The sequence below is a fragment of the Hemiscyllium ocellatum genome, chromosome 29, assembly GCF_020745735.1.
Source record: "Hemiscyllium ocellatum isolate sHemOce1 chromosome 29, sHemOce1.pat.X.cur, whole genome shotgun sequence".
In the NCBI taxonomy this organism is placed as follows: Eukaryota; Metazoa; Chordata; class Chondrichthyes; order Orectolobiformes; family Hemiscylliidae; genus Hemiscyllium; species Hemiscyllium ocellatum.
This window is the reverse complement of record NC_083429.1, coordinates 21,668,007-21,692,590: the sequence shown is the minus strand read 5'-3', so window position 1 is coordinate 21,692,590 and position 24,584 is coordinate 21,668,007. Positions and strand designations below refer to the sequence as shown.

Here is a 24,584-nt window from a genome sequence, read left to right as displayed (position 1 = left end):
GAGAGTGGGAATAATAGGATTCTCTGCAAGAGTGTCAAAATATGGATGGGGAACTGGGAAGTCCTAGAATACCAGAGATGAGTGGATTTGAGGGTGAGGAAACAATGTGGGGAGTAACGGGAGAGTGAAACTGGAACTTGATTGTTGAGACAAGGGAAGAAACATCTCGGGATTTGTTGGGGTATTAGTGACGAAATTGGGAGTGGATAGTGTGAGGGGCATGGGGGGGGTGGTTAAGTGTATGTGGGGGAGGCAATGTGATCAGGAAAAAGAGGGAGTAATGACATGGGACAAGAGTTGTTCAGGGACTCAGGAACCTGTCTAGGAAGCAACCATAATGAAGATTTTAGGAGTGTGGTGGTATGGTGATCTGGAGGAATGGAATGGGACTGATGAAGTTAAGGTGTCTGTTGAGTAGGACTATCGTAATGAATTGACTATTGGGAAGTTGGGGCTGTTAGAAGTAGGAACCAGACAATTTGAGTGTTACTTATTATCTACTTGTAAATAAAAATAAACATGCGGCAATAATGTGACATACTGAGAAATTAAATAGGAAATTCAGGAGAAACTTACGAACCTGGAATAGTTAGAATGTGGTGCTCACTATGATGAATTTAGACAATTGACAGTTAAAGAGGAAACTTAAAAATGCTACAAAATGTCAGCCTGAATCCTCTAGAATGGAATTTAAATCACAATCGTCTGGCACATTTGCGAGTCAGAGCACATTGCGTGGAAAATGTTTAGGAAATAGGAATAATATGGTTGGAAAAAAAAGGTTTGAGTTGTTGTGAGAGGAATACGAGCATCAAGCTTTGTGGAGATCGGTTAGGTCATTTGGCTGGTTTGCAGTGCAGATTGATGCCAACAACGTAGGTTTCATTTCCATACTGGCTAAGTTTACTATGTAAGGACTCTCCTCCTCAACCTGTCCCTTCACCTGAGCCATGTTGACCTTCAGGTTAAACCACCAGTCATTTCTTTCTAATGAGCTAGCAGCGTTATGGTCCGTTTGGACTAGGATTACTTTCATGCTAAAACATCAGTGCAGTTTTTGTCAACTGCAAAATTAATTACTTGATCTTTTGATTTGTCATATATTGTCTTATGATGTACATTATGTTTGAAAATCATTGTAGTGAGCTTTCTTGGCACACTTTACAATGCTAAAATTAATGAAAAGGATATTTGTCGATTTTCCTGTGAAAATACAAAGAGACAAGGAGGGTACAAGTATAAACAGCCTTTTAAAAATAAATTCACAAGCTTTAACTAGGTTCACAGTTCTACTGGATGCGTTTAGTTATGTTGTAGAGTTGATCTTGGTGTTTGCTATTGACTAGTGTGTGGGAAATCTGGTAATGAGCTGTTGGGACTAGTAGTGCAGTGTAGATACAGGACAATTATTATGCATCAAAGATCATAAATGTTATATAAGTGTTTGTCCTGCCACAGATATGAATTTGATTAGTCTGTGAGAAAGGTTGAAGAACCAATTTCTTATTTAGAAAAACAAATTTAGGGCACCACTGCATTTCAGATTTAGATTTAGATTTAGTTTGACCTTGTCCAAGAATTTTTTTTTTCCCCCACTACAGATGTCTAGCTGCTGAGAGGCTCTTGATTCTCTGCCCCTCTGCCAGATGTACCGGCTATTATAAAAGACTTGAGTGCTCTTTGAAGATTTGGCAGTGGGAGCTGGAAATCTTTGCTTGTTACACAAATGAGAGTTCAATTGCTCAGTGTGGAAGTTGCAATATAGTCTGCCCCAGAATGGTAGGCCATTTACACTGTGGAGTTAATCTACTGGCAAGAGACAAGAAAGTTGTTCGTTGGCCAGCATTAGTTGTCTAAGCTAAGTGCACTAAAAGACTGAATATTTGCTTAGTCAGTGCATGTTGTAACTATGGTAATTCATTTGTTCTGACTGTCATGGGTGTTCTCTTGGATAATTGTGACAAACTATGGACCTGATATTGATCAGTGTTTTAGTTGTAAAGTAACTTTAAAGTGCTTTCTAAATTAAGATTGGGGCAGCATTGGATCTTTGTATTTTTATTACTTTAAAATAATAAGCTTTCAATAGATTATTTAGCCCATCATAATAGTTGTCTATGAATAAACCGTGTCGTAGATAGTGACATGGATAAGTATTCATTTTGAAGAAGGGACAAACTGGAAATGTCAACTTCTTTTTACAATTTTATTTGTTGTCTTGCTGCACAGTTTCTGCATTTTAATATTTATGCTGCTATTAAATCATCCACCCTTTTTGAATTTTCAGGGTATCTCAGTCAATTACTTTTGAAATACTGTTACCATAAAATAGCGACAAGCATGACATCCAGTTTGCCCACAACTGAATCTGATGAACAGAAAAGGCAGATGATCAGGCTTGTTCCCAGAAGAACTTTTGAATATTTCCAATAAGATCGGTCACTTTTGTAATTGCCTGATGGGGCTTTGATTTAATAGCATCTTCATAAAATGAGACATTCTATCTGGGCTGTATTGACTTACCCACTTAGATTGTGCTCAAATTTCTCCCAAGGGTCTTGAACCCATGACCTTCTGACCTATGCAAAAAGGTTACTACTGAATAAAAGCTGCTCATAGCCTGCATAGAAAAGTTTTTAATTATTTTCATCAAGGATATGAGACTTATGGAATTTTAGTACCCAGTGTCAAGATTAAATCTTGAATGAATGTTACTGATGTGTATGCAAGACTGTATTTGTCGATCAGTTCAATTGATGTACTCCATGACACTCTATTGTACTGATTTGGAATTCATATTAAAGGGTTCAGTTGATTACGTTAAAAATATATTTAAAATTAATTTTTTGAACTGTATCCTAATGACATTTCCTCAAACATGAAATTTCAGTTTTAATCTGTTGAGATTTGTGTATGTTTTACAAGCAATGAAAAAGGACTGCCTGAGATGAAGATGATTTAGTCTGAGTTGTCCATTGAGTTAATCCAGAAATGCTGGAAGTACCAAGCAGATCTAGCAGCATCCATGTGCAGAGAGACAAAGTTAACATTTTGAGTCAAGTCGTCATTATTGTCAGCAATCACTCACTAACAAATATTATTGTATACTTGGAAAATGCTGTGTCATGGGTTCCGTTGCCTCTTTCATAGCTGGGATTCTTTTCTCCAATTCCTTTTCCATACTTCTTCCAGCAGACAAGTCTTCTCAAAGAATTGTCTCCCTCCACACAGGAGCTTGCTCCAATTCATTTTCTTCTGAATGAGAGTCTCCCACACATTGACATCTATGCTGTATTTCTTGAGAGAAGTCTTCAGAGAGTCACTGCAATACTTCCTTTGTCTTTCTATTTTTCACGTGCCTTCTTTGAACTGAGTGGAGGTTTTCTTTGGCAGTTGGAACTCAGGCATTCTAAACAAGTGGCTGGCCCTGTGGAGTTGGTTTTCAATGACTCTGATGGCAGTGCTGTTTCAAGGACACTAACGTCAGTATGCCTGTTCTTGTCGCTGATGTGGAAAATCTGTTTCAAGCAGCATCCATAAATTGAGATGGGATCCATACATAGTCCAAGATTCAGACCCATACAGAAGAGTTAGAAGGATGACTGCCTTATACACTAGGATTGTGATATCAGCACAGATGTCGCAGTCATTGAAGACTCTCATCTTTAGGCACCGGAAGATGGTACTTGCAGATTAAATGCGGTGTTGAATCTTGACATCGATGTCAGCCTGAAATAAGAAGTACCTTCTCTGTTGAGTTTAACAGAAGGCTGGACCAGAACTTGACTTGGAATGTATTGGTAAAGGGTGTGAGCCTTCTTGAGGTTGAAGCTGAGACCAGTTCTTCGGTATGCTTCCGTGAATGTTAAGTGGAGGTGGCATTGGCGTCTGCCTACCGAAGTTCCACTATTGAGGTTGGTGTTGTTTTCTTATTTTTCACTAGACTCCATTTTTATTCCAGTGCATGAATAATTTGTTTAAATGCACAAGGGCCAAAATATGAGCATCCTGCGCAGAAACATTTGAGTTGCTGCGTGACCTACAGGGATCGTTGCTGTCAATTCAGTGCCTCCAAAAGAAATGAGTGGCAAGATTGAGTTTTCTCAATAGTTTTAGTTTTAATGCCCATTAAGCAAATTTCTGTGGACTTCCTTGGATCCTGTTTTTTCCAGCTGTATTGCTTTCAAGGTCAAAAGCTCTGAATGAGGCAACATTATAATGTCTGTGACCCAATCTTCTTGGTGACACTGAGACTATGGCAGTAGTCCCCCTACGTAGCACTGAAATGTTATCCCACCAGGTTTGTGTAAATTGGCACTCTATCATTTGTGCATGGCCAAGAAAAAAACCTTTAAATGGTCCACGCATTGCAACAAATCACTTGTGCTCTGCAATTAAAAAAAACCTGTTGATTGAGAGAATTGGTTTCAAATCTTAAATGTGGAAAATTGGATCCACATATTTGCTTATGTGGTTTTCCTTGTCAAGCAGGGTTCCATGGGCAACAGAGACACTGCTTCAGTGTTAAAGTGTAAGGGCAGCAGCTTGAGGTGTTTCTGTCGTATCATACTGACCTTATTGTACATAGTGTCATAGAGATGTATAGCATGGAAACAGACCCTTTGCTCCAATTCATCCATGCTGACCAGATATCCCAACCTAATCTAGTCCCACTTGCCAGCACTCAGCCCGTATCCCTCCAAACCCTTCCTGTTCTTATACCCATCCATGAATAAATAAAGAAAAGCATGCATACATGGGGCCGTTTTGTAACCTCAGGACAAAGTTGACTGTCACTGTGATTGGGGGAAAAGAAAGGACAGGTTGCAAAGACGGATGCCAAGAAAGCAGTGAAGAGACTGCAGATGAAGAGGGACAAGAAAAGGTGCATGTCCAGGAAAGCAAGTTATGCCACCCACATTTACAAAGTGATGAAGCAGGTTCACCTTGACACTGACACCTCCTCCAAGGCCATGAGCATCATGAACTTGTTCGCCAGCGATATTTTTGAATGCATTGTGGGGCAGGGTTCCTGCCTGACCCGTTGCAACAAGCACATTACCATCAGCTCCAGAACATGTGTGCCTGATGCTCCCTGGGGAACTGGCCAAGCCCAGCATGTTAGAGGGGGGCAGGAAGTAACCAAGTACACCAGCTTCAAGTAAAACACCACATTGTACTGAAAAGAATTGGAACAACAGCATGCCATTCAGACCTTAGAGCCTCTTCTATCATTCAATTAGATCATAGTTTTTGCTCTATCTACCCATCTTGTTTTGTAACTCAATACTATTATCGAACAAATCTCTTAATTATCTAAATTTTTCAAATGTTTACTTAGCCTCAGAAACATTTTGGGAGGAAACTTCTCCAGATTTCTGCTACCCTTTGTATGATTGTTTTCTGACCTCACCTATGGCCTCGTTCTAAAGATAAGGTCAAACTCTTGTTTTGGCTTTCCCCAAGGGAAGAAAGAAATACTGTGCTCTATTTATGTTTTCAAATTTTTTAAATTAATCACTGAATTTAAATAATTCCTTAATATTTTGTACTTTATGGACTTCGGGCCTAGTCTGTGCCAACTGTCCTTTATAATTTTAGCTTCAGTATTATTCTGGTGAATCTGCATTATAGCCCCTCCAAGATCTATGGTGTGGTATGCAGAACTGAACACCGAATTCTAAAAAATCCATAACTTTAATCTTACTAACTAACCTCTACCTCAATCCATTCCGGCTCTTGAGATGAATTATGTTTTGTAGTGGTCCTTTTAGCTATCAATCGCTTCACTGCGTACAACCCTAAAGCTCCATACTTTTCTACAATTATTTTTTCATTATTTAGAAACTGACAATTCTTGGGTTCAAAATGGAGAACCACTCTTGCCCAGAGTAAACTTCATCAGTCACTATTTTATCCACTGATTAAATCTTCAGTTTTTCTTTTGCAATTTTCTGCCCTTAATAATACGATTTATTTCACCATCAAAATTTAACCTGTAACTTTCTATTCAGTCTGTCATTTATAAATTAGAGAATAAGTTGAGTCATTAGTACCCATGCTTTTGGGGTGGGGGTTGCGTATGTGGCACCACTTGTCACATCCTTTATTCACTGTCTCTGAGCTTGGAACCAATTCTCTATCCAGTAAATTACCTTTAGTTCTGTGCATTGCCATTTTTGTTATGTCTCTGTGGAACCTGATTGACTACCTTTTGGAAATCTTTATAAATAACATCCACAGACTGTCTCTTTGACACATCAAACGTACCTCAAAATTAGCATCTTTTAAATGTAGTCACTTTTATAATGTAGGAAATACAGTAGCCAAGCTGAGTGCAGTCATTCTCACAAACAGGAATAATATTGATCAGATAATTGTTTATTGGTGATGTAGCCTGGAGATAAATATTGGTCAAGTCACCAGGGATAACCTCCTCCTCTTCAAAATAAAGCCATGATATTTTTCTGTCCAAGTGGTCAGTCAGGACTTGCAGTGTTTGTGGCCACCAGCACAGCTAAGTGGAGCAAATGCTACATGTGCAAAATTGCAACGAAGCTTTTAAATTCTGGAGTGGTTATACAAATACAACATAGCCACTCTGCATGCATAGACATGTGGATTGACATGGTCTATGACAGGATAGGCCTAAAGCAGTATGTGCGCATGTGTCAATGCCACCATCCGGTTCCACAGTGGAAGCAGGTCAAAGGCCGGGAATAGAAATTGAAAGGGAGGCACCATATCCCACATATTGTTAATACCCGCAACAGCACCATATCCTTCTGTCACTTTTAGTGCATCAAATTGCGACAAGAACTCTTGCAGTGTTCACAATAAATATGCTCTTTAAACTCCCATCCAGTAACTGCACCAGCTTAAGTGGCTTTGATTAGGCATTGGTAAAGGTTGAAGTTTCTAACTCCATAATTAAGCGGGCCTTCTAACTTGCATATCGAGTCCTCTGAGGTCAAGCAAATTTCAAACATGCAGCTATAACAAAAGTGTGCTGCAAGGCTGCTTTCGGTAAACTGTAGGTTTTTGGAAGGACTATGCATGTGCAGATGGATCGTGGAGGCCGTTTTTAATGACAGCATCCAGTCTTCTGTGTTGAAAACACATACTTTTCTGGCCTTTGTAGGGTCATAGAGAGATATAGCACAGAAGCAGATTCTTCGGTCCAGCTCGTCCGTGCCAACCAGATATTGTAAATGAATCTAGCACCATTTGCCAGCATTTGGCTCATATCCCTTTAAACCCTTCCTATTCATATACCCATTCAGGTGTCTTTTAAATGTTGCAATTGTATCAGCCTCCACCACTTCCTCTGACAGCTTATTCCATACATGCACCACCCTCTATGTGAAAACGTTGTCTTTTAGATCCCTGTTAAATCTTCCCCCTCTCACTTTAAACTTATGTCCTCTAGTTTTGGTATCCCCCACCCTGGGGGGGGAAGGGAGAGAAAACCTTGTCTCTTTACTCTATCCATGCCCCTCATGATTTTATAAATCTCTATAAGGTCACCCCTCAGCCTCTGACACTCCAGGGAAAATAATCCCAGTCTATTCAGCCTCTCCTTTGAGCTCAAATCCTCCAACCTTGGCAACATCCTTGTAAACCTCTTCTGAACTCTTTCAAGTTTTGCAGTATCCTTCCTACAGCAGGGAGACCAGAACTGCACACGGTATTCCAACAATGGCCTAACCAGTAGTTTAACATCTCACCTGAAAAATGACCATCCACAATAATGTGCTGGAATGTCAGCCAGCTAGCATTGGGGCATGGCTGGCATATGCTTACAATTCTTGTTAGTGTTGTGTGAATTTATTTTGCATGTTGAGTATATCTGTTTAATTTTGCTGGTTGTTATTTTTGTTCTGCCCATTTAGTGTGACCATTTATCCTAAAGATTGGAATATGTATTAAAATATGGACACTGATACAGTATTTGATTGGAAAACAATGAAAACTGGATTTCAGCAATTATCCTCTGCCGAGTTTGTGTCAGTTCTTTTTGACAGTTTGTTTCATTCTTTCCATATTGCCTTGTGACCAGCTTGCAGGGTTGTAGAATAACCAGGCACTATTTCTGTATTTATTATGTTTCTAAACCAGAGAAGACTTGTTTTGGTTGACTTGCAAGAGACTGATGTTGCACTGTCTGCTTCTGTAAACCATTGTTGCTGTTTGCATCATTGCATACATTTTATTATACATTGTAGTACACTATTTATCACAGCTTGTGAAGTTGACATGATTGCAAGTGAGTCCACCTAATGGCTGTAATTAATACACTGTTCCTCTTATTCTGGTCAAGTAATTTAGATATAACAGTTACCATTTTTGGTAAATATGGTGATAGAGCAGTAGGGGTTAACTTTGACCAATAACTGTTTTTGGGAAACATTAGACAACTATTACTGGACTGCTGAGCTGAGATGAGGTAAAAGACTGATCTTCTACACAGCAATCATACTGAAAGTGTTTCTCCATGCCTGATGTTTCATTAATCCAATTTATCTACTTTTACCATAGTTTCAGCTCAACTATATACATATATGTCAGTGTTTATTTTCCATGTGAGTGTCCTCCCCTCCTTTTATCTAATTCCATCAACATACTTTTTTTTGTTTCTTTCTCCCTCTTATTTACCTAGCTTCCTTTTAAATGCATCTGTGCTGTTCACTTCAACTATTTCCTGCAGTAACCAGTTCCACTTTCTCAGAACAGACTGGATAATGTAATAATTTTAAATTTATCAACAATTATCTTGTATTTCATCTGCAAGTAGGTATTTATCTATGTTGACCTGACTAAACTCTTTTTATAAGCTTGAAAGCTTCCTTCAGCTTTCCCCTCAGTATTTTGCTGTTGAGAATAGAATCCTAATCTTTTAAATTCTTTCTCCCTCTGTGCTGAAATCATTCTGTGAATTAATTTTCAGTTTCTTTAGTGCACAATATCCTTTATATACTACTGTGGTTAAAACTATTCACACCATGGTCTACCTAGGGTTACATACAAATTTATTATAATGTCTCTAAAATTTGATTACTCTATCAATTAACTCATCCACCTCTATTTCAAATGTCTTTGTATGATTTTTGGATTGCTGTGATTTTGAAATAGCAGATTAGCTAGGCCTGAAGGGCTGAAAGGCCTTTTCCAGCTTCCATTTCTTATGTTCTGTTATCTTCTAATGTCATGACAACTCTGTCAGTTTGTCTATTGGATATTTCTGACATTTTGCTGTTGATGCCTGTGAGTTTATCAAGTGCGACTGTTTAGCAACTTATCTCTATTCTCCATTATGTTTCTGTTATTTGTATCTGCAGAAATCATTACTATTTTTGTATTCCTTGAATTCATTATCTCTGTTTTCCTAATTTTATTGACTTATTTCCTAACCTTTTTGTATGTTCTTTTGCCATCTTTTCCTTAGTTTATGTACAGAGTGTATTCCTTTCTTTTTCTTTAGTTACAATTATTTCTAATCTTTGTATTTATCTACTGTGTCTTTATAAGCTAGTTTGTTCTTTTTAGTGTGCATTTGCTTGAAACATTCCTTATGAATGTTTTAAATATTTCCCACTTCAAGTCTAGATCTATTCTCTGTAAGGTGTCCCAATTTCTTTTTCCTCTTCTCATTCTTATCCCCTTCAACACAACTATTTACAATCTGTTATAGATTTAACCTTACAGCTGCAAAGCATTGAAAAGAAGTTGCTGTGCACAGAGTTGGTTTATATGTCAGAAATTGATGGCGTCCACATTTTGAATCAAGTGTAAGCATGTTATTTGAGTTGTATCATGCACTGTGCATATTGCAGATTTCAAAGGTTCTCCTTGTCTCCTTTAAAAAGACAAAGCAGTTTACAGGCACCATTCAAAGTGGTCTTTTTGAGTTGCTGCAAATATATTTGTATTTGATAACACCCTAGAATTCTCTAACTTGTAACTACTAAAGCTGTCTTGAACCCTGATCTAATTTTGTGATGAAATGCTCCAAACAAAAACTACCAGTTTCACAATAATAAAAGCTCAAAATGGCACCAGGGTTATTGCATTGTTTGCATAGCAAACTAAATCCAGCTAGGGGTTTTCTGCTATTAGTTGGAGCATGTTTGTTGTTCAAAAATAGAATCAAGTACTTCCAGGTGCTGAAAGTTAAATACATTGTACAAAACTCTCTCTCAAGCTCTTGTGGCACAATGGTAGTGTCCCTACCTGTGAGCTAAGAGGCCTGGCTTCAAGTCCCATCTAGTCTAGAGATGTGTAATACCATTCCTGAACAGGTTGATTAGAAAACAGCAAAATACTCTCTACACTGCTTCATCAAATGTTCCAACCCAGTTGAAGCATTGTTAAATATTGAGTAAAGATGCTCCTTGTCCATATGTCCTCAAAAGAGCCTTTCAGAATGTCCGAAAGTACATAAAATGTAAACGTTGCTGTAATGTAGGAAACCTGACAGCTAATTTGTACAGCAAGGTCTCCCAAACATCAATGAGATGTATAGCTAGATCATTTTGTTCTTTACTGATGTTGTTTTAAGGATAAGTATTGGAGAATTCTTTTATTCAACGTTTAAACAGTGTCATGGGATATTCTGCATCCACCTGAGGCAATGGGTGGAGTTTCAGCTTTGTGTATCATTTATAGATGGCACCTCCAACAGTGCATCATCCACTCAGTACTAATTAAAGTGTCAACCATGATTAGATGCTTGTATCTTGGGAGTGAATCTTAAAGTATAGCATTCTGACTCTGCATTATCAACATGGTTTTCCATCATTCTTAATTAAAGTTCCATTTTCATGATTCTTTTTCTGTCCCTGAACCACACAGTATGTTTTGGCTGAGACCTGAATCTGGCTTTAGGGAAAGTGCATAAGCATCTTTTGGTGATGACTACCTATTCTTTCCATCCCTCCCAGCAAGGAGCTGCCTGGTGTGTAATCTTGAACCTTATTTCTGTTTTAATATTATTCTGTCATAAAGCCTGTAAGACTTGAAGCAGCTTTGCTGTTACACTCTGGCATAGTTTTATTTTCAAGCTTTGAGTATTTTGCAATCTAAAAGACCATTTGATCAGTCAGCATTACCACTTGGAAAATAGCCAAGGATCCGCCTGTGTGATATCTGCATTTAACTATATCTGTGCTGAAACCTCAAAATAACTTGCAGTGAGTCATCAAGGAGGTGGCTGGAGTAGCAGAAGCTCTAATATTATGCCTGAATGATTTTAGAAGCACTCAAACTATTTATATTTACAAGTTAAATTTGTTGACTCCCATAAGTTTCAGCATCATTCCTTATTTTTGAAACATTATCTAACTTCTAACTTTAGAGTTTCTCTATGTCCCAGAAGCTGAATGGCATCTCCACAGAGCCAAGATTCAACTGCAAAGAATGGAACACCATCAACTAAGAAAAGCAGGTAAAGTATTCAATTGTAATAATATCCACTCACTGTCACAGGTATTTGTTAGTGTTTTACTTTTGAATCTAGTGATCATTTCTACAATTTGTTTCAAGATTTTCAAAAAATGTATTGTTAGGTAAGTGAAACTAATGCAGGAACAAAATATCTACAATCATAAACAAGACTGTGTACAGTGAGTGGAGCACTATCTAAATGCAAAACAAGCATTAACAGAGATTGTAAACCACCAACAAAGCATTTTAATCCCTTTGGATGATTAACATTTGGATATCGCCAATTGATCATGGACCAGTTTTACACTAAAATTGGGGACTGCAACTTGAAGAAGCTTCTATGCATTTCTGTCTTTTTTTTTTAAAATCTCTGCTTCTGTGCAGGGTCTTACACAAGATGAACCCAATCTGTCTTTTCAAGTGGATTTGTAGTAAAGAAATACATGTTGTAGTCTTTCTTGTAGTGTTATCTTTATGGGTAAAATGAAGCATTTATTCCTACATCCCAACTTGCGTCAATAGCCCAGCCATATGTAATTCAAGTACGTGGAATTCTGCTGGCGAGATAAACTCATAGCTTATAAAGTTGGATATATAATCTAAAATCTTTTATGGCTATTGGAGATTAGAAGAAATTTTACTTGGCTAAAAACATCCAAGATGATAAAAGCAATTGTTTATTGCTTCCCTCAGGAAAATAAATAGGTCAAGTAGAGTCCATGCTATAAACCATTGCATTTTTTTTTTGATACAGGAAACAGGTTTCATAGCCTGGCTTTACTCATTTCAATGCTTGTATGTTGTCTGTCTGAAGAGGTTTCTACCTGTACTTTTCAAGTGTCGGTTCATCAAGCACAGATACTTAGATATATTGCTTCACGTGAAAAAGGAACTAAACTTAGCGAGTTTTGAGAAGTTTGTAGCTCAGGTTGAGGTTTTGGATGTAGGTTTGCTTGCTGAGCTGAAAGTTTCATTTCCAGATGTTTCATTACCTCACTTGGTAACATCTTCAGTGGACTTTATACAAAGCAATGCTGAAACTTCCTGCTTTCTATTTATATGGTTGGGTTTGTTTGGGTTGGTGATGTCATTTCCTTTGGTGATGTTATTTCCTGTGGTGAAGTCACTTCTTGTTCTTTTTCTCAAGGGGTGGTAGATGGGGTCTAACTTGATGTGTTTGTTGATAGAGTTCTTGATGGAATGCCATGCTTCTCGGAATTCTCGTGCATGTCTTTGTTTGGCTTGTCCTAGGATGGACGTATTGTCCCAGTTGAAGTGGTGTCCTTCCTCATTCGTATGTGAGGATACTAGTGGATACATGACCCTCTCTCACTAGTATCCTCATATATGGATGAGGAAGGACACCACTTCGACTGGGACAATATGTCCATCCTAGGAAAAGCCAAACAAAGACATGCATGAAAATTCCTAGAAGCATGGCATTCCATCAAGAACTCTATCAACAAACACATCGAGTTAGACCCCATCTACCACCCCTTCAGAAAAAAGAACAGGAAGTGACTTCACCACAGGAAATAACATCACCAACCCAAAGAAACCCAAACATAAATAGAAAGCAGGAAGTTTCAGCATTGCTTTGCATAAAGTCCACTGCAGATGTTACCTAGGAACTAAACTGTCACCTTCAAATAAAAGTCCAGATTTGGAGAATAGTAAAACTATTCTAAAATATATTAGAAACATCATATGTTGGGAAATTATCTCTTAGAAGTTTTAATGGAGGGAATGCCACTGATGAGAAATGGGAAGCAATAGGTGGAAAACATATTTATAAACCCAGGAGTTCAAATCATTTCAGCATCTTTGTTTACATAAAAGACTGTGGTGTGTTGGAAAAGTACAGCCGGCCAGGCAGCATCTGAGGAGAAGGAGAGCATTTCTGCTGAAGAGCTTGTGCTCGAAATATCAACTCTCCTGCTCCTTGGATGCTGACTGAATGGCTGTGCTTTTCCAGTACCACACTTTTTGACTCTGATCTCCAGCATCTGCAGTCTTCACTTTCTCCTATGTGAAAGACTGGTTGATCAAGTGTTCTGGATCAGGCCAGGCCCCTTCAAACATTTTAAGAGTCAAGAATCTAACTTTTCTAGTTATTTTAAGCAGACGTAAGGTGAATATTCCAGGAGCGATGCAGCTGGTTTTAAACAAAACAATTTATTTACACACTGACAAAAGAATACCAAATTTAGAATAACTATTTGAAAACCCACCTGATACAAACACATAACAAGAGCTATTCTGATTTCCTGCAACATCCCATAAACACACCCCATAGCAAAAAGGAAAATTCAACCACAGATTCTTACAGGTGAGAGATGTCAGAGAGAGAGGATCAGCATGGAACTGTTTCTTTGGGTCCTCCAACTAAATCTAAACCAAACCAGAAAAAAGCCCCTGATCTGGAAGAACTGACCATTCCCTTTTCATTGTACAAGTGCTTTAAGAAACAAAAACTTCAGAACCTTTTCCTGTAGATACTTTCAGATATATTGGAATCTCTGCATTTTTGACTCTTCTTGAAATAAACCAAGGGCAACATAGCCTTGTTAAAGGGGCAGCATCACCATTACACAAGTGACTCGATCTGTGTAATAGCTTCTATTCATAGCTGCTGTTTTGAATCGCTAACCACTTGTGTCACAATGATCTATAGACTGCAGCTCTCTGCCATCTGACATGTTGGCCCCAATTTTCGCCACAATAGAAAATGTCTTCATCGTGTGAAAATGCTGGATGCAGTCTAGAATCCCCATTCTCACCTCTGGCATTTCTCATTTTCATGGTGGCAGAATTAGCAGATCGTAGTTTGTGCGTGCCCATATTTTGGAGGCAACTGGCCATTTAAATTATCAGTGGCCGCCACTGAAATTGGATTTTGGGGTCTCTTGTACTTGGAATCTGTGTGTGTGTATGTGGAGATTGGACCAGGTAAAAGCCAAGTCTGTTGTCAATGTATTTCTTTTAGACACCAATGTACCCCTCTGAAGAGTGAGATACCCGTGTGGATACTGTCCCAGGAATGCTTGGGGTTAGGGGCTCAGGGATCACTTGTGGGGATGTGGTCAGCTGCCGTTTGGCAATACTAAATATGGAGAGGATTGTGTGTAGAGAACAGTATGTCATAAATCCCTTGGAACCATCTAATGTGTCATCAAGTGTTGATCTGTCAGCGAAGGTCGAGATGTCCATTTATGAATGAGAGTGCTTTTTGCAACATAGTGTAGTCTGCAATATCGAAATTAAAATAATAAAACTATAGTTTTTTCATCTGTACACACGGGTAGTTGTGGACAAGTTGGTGTGGTACATGAGGATGAAAAGACTGTTGGTGAGGTGAGGAACTATGTTGGCATTGAAGTCAGAAGGGACATGGGGATGGAAAGATGACAAGAGGTTGCGTAGGTCAGCATGAAGAATCTTTTGAGGGCTGGAAGAATGCTATCACGCCTCTCAAAATGGGAGAATTATATACTTCTTTCGGGACTGGCCCTTGTACATCTCTGCTGGGCTTGAGGCAGCATCTGGGATTGTGAATAAAAGCATGCTTGTGCATCAACTCATTGGGATGGGCAAAGCTTTCAAGAAACTATTAAAAACTAAACACAAGAGTTTAAACAAATGTGTTAGCTACTTCAGAGTGCCTGTTCATGTAAAGCAGTTGTAGGGTTTGTGCTGTGGCTTTTTTCCCAACCTGCCATTTTCACAATGGTGTCGACTGATGGACTGATCCAGCTGTTTATTTAATGAATAAGTTCAATGTATTTAGGTGTGTTCTTGTGTTAATATACATTTTTTCAAAGCTAGTTTTTTATGCTGATAAGAGGTAAGTTGCCACAGAGAGGGAAGGGAAGAGTCTGTTGGTGGGGATTTACGTAAGTGCAGAGGCTGTAAAGAGTAATGAGATAATTGAAGACATAACCTTATGAGGGACAATGGGACATGGGATAATTGGGTTGGAATTTTAGATTAGATTAGATTCCCTACAGTGTGGAAACAGGCCCTTCGGCCCAACAAGTCCACACCGACCCTCCGAAGAACAATCAACCCAGACCCATTCCCCCGCAGCTATGGGCAATTTAGCACCTGCACATCTTTTGGACCGTGGGAGGAAACAGGAGCACCTGGAGGAAACCCATGCAGACACGGGGAGAATGTGCAAACACCACACAGACAGTAACTCGAGATGTACAGCACGGAAACAGACCCTTCAGTCCATGCCAACCAGATATCCTAAATTTATCTACTTCCATTTGCTAGCACTTGGCCCATTACCCTTTAAACCCTTCCTATTCATATGCCCATCCAGATGCCAATTGAATTATGTAATTGTACCAGCCTCCATCAATTCCACTGACAGTTCATTCCATTCACGTGCCATCCTTTGGGTGAAAAAGTTGCCCTTTTAAAGCTTTCCTAAATCTGTGCCTTCAAGTTCTGGATTCCCCCACCCAGGACAAAGACCTTTCCATTTACGCCATCCATGCCCCTCATGATTTTAAAAACCTCTATACAATAACCTTTTGTGTGGCATCTTACTGAATACCTTCTGGAAATCCCAATGCACTTCATCTACTGGTTCTCCTTTATTACCTCTGGTTGTTATATCCTCAAAGCAAATTTGTCAAGCATGATTTCCCTTTCACAAAACCATGTTGACTATGTGTGATTGTGGAAATTTTTTCTTAATGTCTTGCTATTTTTTTCTTATTAATGGATTCTAGCATTTTCTCAATGACAAATGCTGGGCTAACTGGCCTTTAGTTTCCTGCTTACTGTGCCTCCTTCTTTAAACAGGAATTCCACATTAGCAGCGTTCCAACCTATTGGGATCCTCCTGAAATCCACTATCTCTGCAGCCACTTACTTTAAAATTGTTGGATGCGAACCATCAGGTCTTGGTGACTTGTTTGCCTTCAGTCCCATTGGTCTGTCAAATACATTGTGGGAGAAAGTGAGGTCTGTAGATGCTGGAGCTCAGAGCTGAAAAATGTGTTGCTGGAAAAGCGCAGCAGGTCAGGCAGCATCCAAGGAACAGGAGAATCGACCTTTCGGGCATGAGCCCTTCTGGCTTATGCCCGAAACGTCGATTCTCCTGCTCCTTGGATGCTGCCTGACCTGCTGCACTTTTCCAGCAACACATTTTTCAGCTCGTGTCGAATACTTTGTCCCTTGTGATAGAGACCGTTGCAAGAACTTTGCTTTCGTTAATACCTTGTTTACCTGATGTCTATAGAGTGCTCATAGTGTCTTCCACTGTGAAAACTAATGCAACATATTGATTTGAAATATTTACCATTTCCCTGTTCCCTGTGGTCAGTTCCCTAGTCACATCCTCCAAGAATTATGCAAAAATTCACAATCCTCTGGCCTATCACTAGTTTTCACCATTTTGTGTTTCAGTGGACACTCTCTTCAACTGTCTGTTAATCCTAGGTGATTAACATCCTTCTAATTGAGCCCTGCTTCTTGAATAGAAGGAATTTTTGCTGAGCATTAATATCTGCCGCTGCTCATCTATTGACCTTTTCTCTTACTGGTTTGTTCTCCCCACCTGCTTTGGACAATTCTTTCTTCATACCTCTGTAATTGCTCTTATTTAAGTTGAAGAAACTGATTTTAGATCAGAGTTACTCTCTGCTAAGCTGAATTTAAAATTCTACTACCTTGTAATTGCTACCTTGGAGTGGATCCTTAACTATGAGATCCTAAAGAACTCTACGTCATTACACATGACTAAGTCTAAATTACCCTGTTGCCAACTAGCTTGTGTACTGCACTGCTTTAAGAAACAGTCTACAGATTTGTTTGCATGTTGGTCTGACCATCTGATTTGTCCTGTCATATGCATATTAAAATCACAATGATAATTATCGTGTCCTTTTTGCACTCCTATTATTTTCAGATTTGTAATTTGTTTGACAGTGCGACAACACTTTGGGGGTCTGGAGAGGACTCCCATTCACGATTCTTTCCCTTGTTATACTCATTTTCACCCAAAAGGATTCCATATGATGATCTATTGCACATACATCACAATCACTATTGCACAGATACCATCTTTTATTAATAATGCTACCCAACCTCCTTTTCTCTTTTTGCCTATTTTTTGGGAACATTGAATGCCCTTGAGTACTGAATTCCTAGTCCTGGTCAGCCTACAATCATGTCTTTGTAATGGCTATCAGTTCAAAATTATTTATTTCTATTTTTGCCATCAACTTGCTTACCTTGTTACAAATGCTATATACATTCAGGTAGAGTCCCTTCAGCTTTGATTTTTTTTATCATTATTCCTTATTCTGGTTCTAATTTCTGCTGCACTTTTTTTGCCCTGACCTGTCACACTTCGATTATCGTATGCCTCTTCACTATCCTACACCTCTGCGCTCTCGCTTCATTTTAATTTGTAAAAATTTTTCAAAAAAGTTTTAAACCTTAAAATTTTTTAAAGAAGTATCTTTTCTGCCCTGTGACAAAACTTAAATCCCTATTCACAACCCTAGTTATATGATTGGTGAGGACCCTTGTCCTGATTCAATTCAAATGAAGTCCTTTTCAGTGGCACATCCCTCTCTTTCCTCAGTGCTGTGCCAGCGCTCCATGAAAAAGAACCAATTTCTTCCACTCCTAATCTTCAAGCAACACATTCACCTTTTTCATCTTATTTACCCAATGCCAATTTGGCTCAAGTGGTAATTCAGAGATTATTATCTTTTGTGATTCTGGATTTTAATTTAGCCTTGAGTTATTTATTATCCTTCAACAGAAGTTCTTTCCCAGTCGTATCTATCTAATGGTCACCATGCAGATCACAACAACAGAAACGTTCCTCTTCCACTGCAGTATCCTGTTGTAATACCTAGGCACCTATACGTATACCTCCTGTTTTCTTCTTATCTCATTCTCACTTGTTGGACTTTGCCCAGTTCCATATACATGTCAGAACTTGTAAATCTCTAACCTCTTCCGGTTCTGATAAAGGATCTTTCTCCCACCCCCTTTTTCTCCCCCCTCCCATTTCCCTTTCTCACACACCCTCTCCCCCTCCAACCCTCGCAACTCCATCCCTTGCTTCCTCCCTCCCTCGATCCCCTCTTGCCCTAACCCTCCCTACCTCCCCCCACCTCCCATCCTCTCCCTCCATCTCCCTCCACCTCCCTTTACCTGCATCCCTCCCTCCACTCCCTCTCTCCCCTTCCCTTTCCCCATTCCTTCTCTCTCTCCCCATCTCTTCCCCCATCCCCTTCTCTTCCCCCTTCTCTTCCCCCCCACCCCCTTCTCCCCCCCCACCCCCTTCTCCTCCCCCCCCCACCCCCTTCTCTTCCCCCCCACCCCCTTCTCTTCCCCCCCCACCCCCTTCTCTTCCCCCCCACCCCCTTCTCTTCCCCCCCCATCCCCTTCTCTCCCTCTCTCTCTCGCTCTCTCCCTCTTCCCCCACCCCCCCCACTGAACCCCTATGCAAGCTTCCTGATTTACTGAGTTTCTACTCGCTGTATCGGTTCTATTTCACTGTCTTCTTGAGTACAGGTCTTCCTATTTTAAATTTTTTAAGTTATGTTCATTATCTGTTAGTTTTGAAATATTTATCATCATTAAAGAAATGTAACATAAAACAATTGATCCAACAGGAAGCTTTTACCCAGTCTGAAGACAAAGAGACCCCAGGACTTGGTATTGGTAATTGGAACGGGTGTGAGTGCCGCCGTAGCACCACAAGTCCCTGCACTCAAATCCTGGACAGGGCTAATTCAAGCTTTACTGGATGCTGCTAATGACTTTGACCTCCTTGAGGATGAGGAGAACAAAAGATTCCAAAAATCTCTCCGTGAGGATAAGAATCTTGTACATGTTGCACATGACTTGATACAGAAACTTTCACCAGTAAGTGAATTCTTTGTTTGTGTTTATCGAAATCTGGTAAAGACCAATTCAACTCATTGCTGAACTATAGTCTATGACAACTATCACAAAGTTTTGGAGAAGATTTGTAGCTCGGGTGCTCGTTGTTGTGGTTCTGTTCGCCGAGCTGGGAGTTTTTGTTGCAAACGTTTCGCCCCCTTTCTAGGTGACATCCTCAGTGCTTGGGAGCCTCCTGTGAAGCGCTTCTGTCATGTTTCCTTCAGCATTTATAGTGACTTGTCACTGCCGCTTCCGGTTGTCAATTGCTGTCCGTTGCAGTGGTCGGTATATTGGGTCCAGGTCGATGTGTTTGTTGATAGAATCAGTGGATGAGTGCCATGGCTCTATGAATTCCCTGGCTGTTCTCGGTTTGGCTTGCGCTATAATAGTAGTATCGTCCCAAATTCATGTTGTTTGTCGTCTGTGTGTGTGGCTACTAAGGATAGCTGATCGTGGCTAGTTGGTGTTCGTGGATGCGGGTTGTTAGCTGTCTTCCTGTTTGTCCTATGTAGTGTTTTGTGCAGTCCTTGCATGGGATTTTGTACACTATGTTGGTTTGGTCACGACCAGCGATCCTTAGTAGCCACACACACAGATGACAAAAAATATGAATTCAACTGGGACAACACTATTATAGCACAAGCCAACCAGAGAACAGCCAGGGAATTCCTAGAGGCGTGGCACTCATCCACTGATTCTATCAACAAGCACATCGACCTGGACCCAATATACCGGCCACTGCAGCAGACAGCAACTGACAACCGGAAGCGGCAGAGACAAACCACTATAAATGCTGAAGGAAACATGACAGAAGCGCTTCACAGGAGGCTCCCAAGTACTGAGGATGTCACCTAGAAAGGGGGTGAAACGTTTGCAACAAAAACTCCCAGCTCGGCGAACAGAACCACAACAACAACTATCACAGTTTCAAATTACTGAAGATCCAGCTTTTATTGTTTCTTTTCCCTGCAGATCTGTTATATAAATACTCTGTGCAGGCAGTCCTAGTAAAAGGAGAGAATGCGCAATTTTTTTCACAGAACCACTGAATTGTTTTCTAATTCGAGGAGTGAAATTTTGAAGCATTGTTCAGACCTGGCTCTGTGATTTCAAAATGCAGTTATGCTCTTGTCCATGTATTTAAAAAGCAGCTATTCATAACCATTATCACAAAGTACCAGTATACCCAGCGTTGTTACTAATTTAATTCCAACATCCATATGATCTCTTTCAGTTTTTGGTGCAGCATTTGTAATTGTCAGTGGCAGCAATTTGTTTGCTGCAATATCAACACTGAAATCAATCCTTTTCAGATTTTTGTCCACTCCCATCTGATGTTATGGGTTAACTGATTTTCATTTGTTTCATGACTTATTCTGCACAAATTTAGATACAGCTTGATGGAGACTTGGTTGACGGCCCTGTAAGTGATCTTAATGCAATTTAGTCATGCTGCTAATGGTCTAAATTGTGGCTCATTCTCCCTGCACAATGCCTTTGGTAAACTGTGTCTTTGGAACTTTATCCACACACTGGCCAAGTAGGTTGGCTGATGCAACTGTCACTCAACACTGAATCTTTCTCTCGTTCTTGCTTTTTGTTTGGAGGTATGCAGACCATTTTTGCCATTCTTGTGGGAAAGTGCCTTCTCTAGACTTGGAACCTACACAATGGAATCTTGGGCTGACTTTTTGAAGAAACATATGTTCCATTGCCCATGATTTAATGTCAAGATTAGAGAGGTCCTGGAAATGCACAGCAGGTCAGGCAACATCCGAGGAACAGGAAAATCGACACTTCTTCCTGCCCTAAAAGTCGATTTTTCTGTTCCTCGGATATTGCATTTCCAGCACCACTCTAATTTCCAACATCTGCAGTCCTCACTTTCGCCAATGATTTAATGCGTTAGGGTATAGCTAGGATTAATCTTAACCTGAGACTTATTGTGATTTTGGTCATGTGTTGCTGCTTCATAGAAAAAGATTACCAAATCTCGCTTAAATAAGTAATTTATCTGGGGTGATGGACATTTCCCTGCCGAATGAATTTTGCCTGCTATTTGGATCTCATTTTGATACAGTTATCATGCCGGTCCCTTAAGAATTTGGATTTTATTTACTGAGTAAGTGTGTATTTTTGTTATGAATCGACTTTTTTAAAACCCATATTCTTTGCTCCATTATCATTTGTACTTTTGGCGTAAGGACCAGCAAGCTTCCAAGCGTAAATGCAGCTATTATATCACGGTGTTTGCACTTCTTGGCAATTTGTCTACACATTTGGTTTTCTGTCTATCCCTGACTATTGGTAAGCAGTAAACTCGCCCGAGTATTTATATGACAGTTGCTCCTTTTCTGTTCCTGAGTTCAATCCATACATCCTCCCTGACTATCTGGCATGCTGCAGAGTATTCATCTTCTAGAACACACGGATCACACATTTCACAGCCTACTGGATTCTCAGCTGTGACGCTAATTGCTGCTGAAGCTCGAAAGCCCAGATCTCTCGCCCCTCCAGCACCCCTGGTTGTCCAGGTTACAGGAGGACTCCTGAAGGCCCCAGATGATGCAGAACACGTATTGAATGAGGTTGGGTTGCCGTGCAGTTTTCTGTTTCCTACATGATTAATTAAACTTACTAGAAATGCACTTCAGACATGTTCCTGTTTGAATTTTAAAAAACCTAGTACTTACGAATCGCCATCCACTCTTAGGTCCTGGACCTCTGCTTGAGGACTTCTTGTGTTAAAGAATGATATCACATTGCTGACTCCTCTGATTTACTCACCCTCAGAGCTAATACACAGCATAAAATGTTTGCATTTTTGGAAGCTGTGATGAGCTGATGAGCGAATATACCAAGACTGCATTTTATCCATTCCTGAATGTAATTGGGAGCTTTTGTTCAGTCCCTAACTCAGTACTGATTTAAAGTGTGTAAGGTGTTGATTTCTGTATTTTGACAGCAACTCCACACTAAGCTACCTGAGCGGTAGTTCATTTTCCCATGGTGCAAACATGAGAACCTCTTGTTCAAAAGTTACTGAGGTTTGGGAAAACAGCAGTTCTCATCACAACTAGGAATTATAAAAAGCTGTATTTGAGTTAATTATGGGTGAGAAATTGATCTTTCTCAGAGTTAAGAAATCTCTAAGACAAAATATAATTATTACTGTGGCAGTACAAACGTTGCCTTTAAGTCAATGGTTTTAAAAAAAAAAGTTGATTTCCTTATCTGTCAAGATCTTATGCAGTCTCTTATACATGTGCCCCATTTCTTGTTTTAGGCCTCACGTGAACATGAATATTTGCCTTTAAATGGGTAATGTGGTTTTTCTCAGACAACGTTTTGCAAATCCTGTTGAGAATTTTGAGATTTTGCTGCAACCCGTGTGCTTGCTTTTGTATTGTATGATTGTATCTAATGATGCAGTTCAAATCCCACAGCGCACCAGTAACGTTCGGTCAACATTCTTCAAAGATTGCTTGTATGAGGTTTTTGATGACCTTGAATCCAAAATGGACAGTGTTGGGAAGCATCTTTTGCAATCAGTCCTGAAACTGATGGAGAATGGAACCCTGGTTTTGACTACCAACTTTGACAATCTAGTTGAAATCTATGGAGCTCACCAAGGAACGCAGTTAGAGTCCTTAGACCTCACGGATGAGAAAAAGGTAAATAGATTGAGATGCTTTCTAGTTTACAAACTGGTGACAACTTGTATCAGCTTGTCAGTGCTTGGGTCAAGGGTATTCAAGCTATTGGAGCTGGGGAATATACATGTCAAAGCCTGTGAATGGGATAGATGTGATTGCACAGAATTAAAATTTTGTCCTACAACATTCAGATATGTTTAGAAGAAAAACAAGTGACTTAGTTGAAACACAAGACCCTGAGGAGTCTTGGCAGGGTTGATGTGGAGAGGATGTTTCCTCTTAAGGGAGACTTTAGAACTAGGCGGTTACAGTTTAAAAATCAGGTTTGCCCATTCAACAATAAATTATGCAAAAGAAAAAAATTCTCTGGGGGTTGTGACAGTGTCTGGATCTGTCTTACTGAAGAGGTGTGAAAGCGGAGTCCTTGAACATTTTTCAGGTCATGTGGTTTGGGGGGGGGGGGAGGGGAGGGGGAAGGTTATCAAGTTAAGCAGGAATGGAGATCGGAGATTACAGCCAGATCAGACATGATTATATTAGATGATAAAGCAGGTTGAAGGTACTGAACAATGTAGCCCTCCTGATTCGTATGTTTGAATATAACTGGAATCAAAGTGACAATACCGTATGTCTTTTTTTAAAAACTTAGGAGTTTCTTATTGGGAAACAGATGACTATGTACATAAAAAAGAACATTTCAGACCCAGCAGAAAGAGTGTGGCCAATAGTAATCTTCACTGTTTAGGAAAGGTTGTGGATAAATTTAGCAGAATGGTTGAGCAGTGAAGAAGGATTAGAGTTATGTTGGTAGAGAAACTGGGTAGCTCTTCTTAAAGCAAGGAAGAACAGGAGGATATTCGAGTGTATTGAAAGTCATAAGGAGTTCAGATAAATAAAGAACAATTGTTGACCGTGGCTGAAGGATTGATTTTCAGAGGCATAGCATTTCAGAGGACCAAAAATCAGATGGCATGAGGAAAAATAATTTTCACAGAATAAGTGATTAAGAGTTGATATTTCTTGCCCAAAAAGGCAGTGGAAAAAGATTCAGCAGAAGCCTTGAAAAAGGAATTGGTGGGATATTTGCAGGCAAATGATTGCAGGGATTTGGGGAGTGAGTGGGACTAACTGGAATGCTCTTTGGAAAAAATCAAATGTCTTCATTTTGTGCTGAACTAAAATATGAATTATTTTCATTGCACTATCCAAACATATAATCTAAGTTGTGAGAAGACCGTGGTTGGGCACCTTTGGGGAAGTTAGGACGTTGCCAACTTCAGCATGACAGTGGAGAAGTATGAAGAGAAACCAGAGGAAAATAAATAAAATAAAAACTGGTCACAATAAGATAGACAGTTCTGCAGTCACAGCAGGTCTTAGCTTGAGTAACCTTTTGTTGCGTGAGTCTTCCAGTGGAACTTAAAATAGTCTATTCTTTTCTGTAGCTATTATGTTTTTAAATTTTGGTGTTGTCCTTGGTTTTAGTCAGGCCTGTAAAGGCTGTTTCTCTTTCTTTCCTGTTTTTATTTCTGATAATTGGTCTCCATCCACATCTTAATTTGTTTA

The 24,584-nt window shown here is 39.6% G+C and overlaps 1 protein-coding gene across 9 annotated transcripts in view; it reads left to right on the top strand.

Annotated features, from left to right (window-relative positions):
- Positions 1–24,584, top strand: part of fam118b (family with sequence similarity 118 member B) — a 61,896-nt gene that overhangs the window by 15,828 nt on the left and 21,484 nt on the right. For 3 of the 9 annotated variants that reach the window (XM_060846781.1, XM_060846784.1, XM_060846783.1), the window contains exons 2-4: positions 11,372–11,443; positions 19,092–19,344; positions 22,809–23,036. In XM_060846781.1, the coding sequence (XP_060702764.1) occupies positions 11,379–11,443; positions 19,092–19,344; positions 22,809–23,036 (546 nt within the window). In that variant the 5' untranslated portion in view covers positions 11,372–11,378. Of the gene's footprint in view, positions 1–3,801; positions 3,915–11,353; positions 11,444–19,091; positions 19,345–22,808; positions 23,037–24,584 lie in introns of those variants that run through there. The other 6 variants (XM_060846787.1, XM_060846780.1, XM_060846782.1 and 3 more) reach the window with 4 other exon arrangements.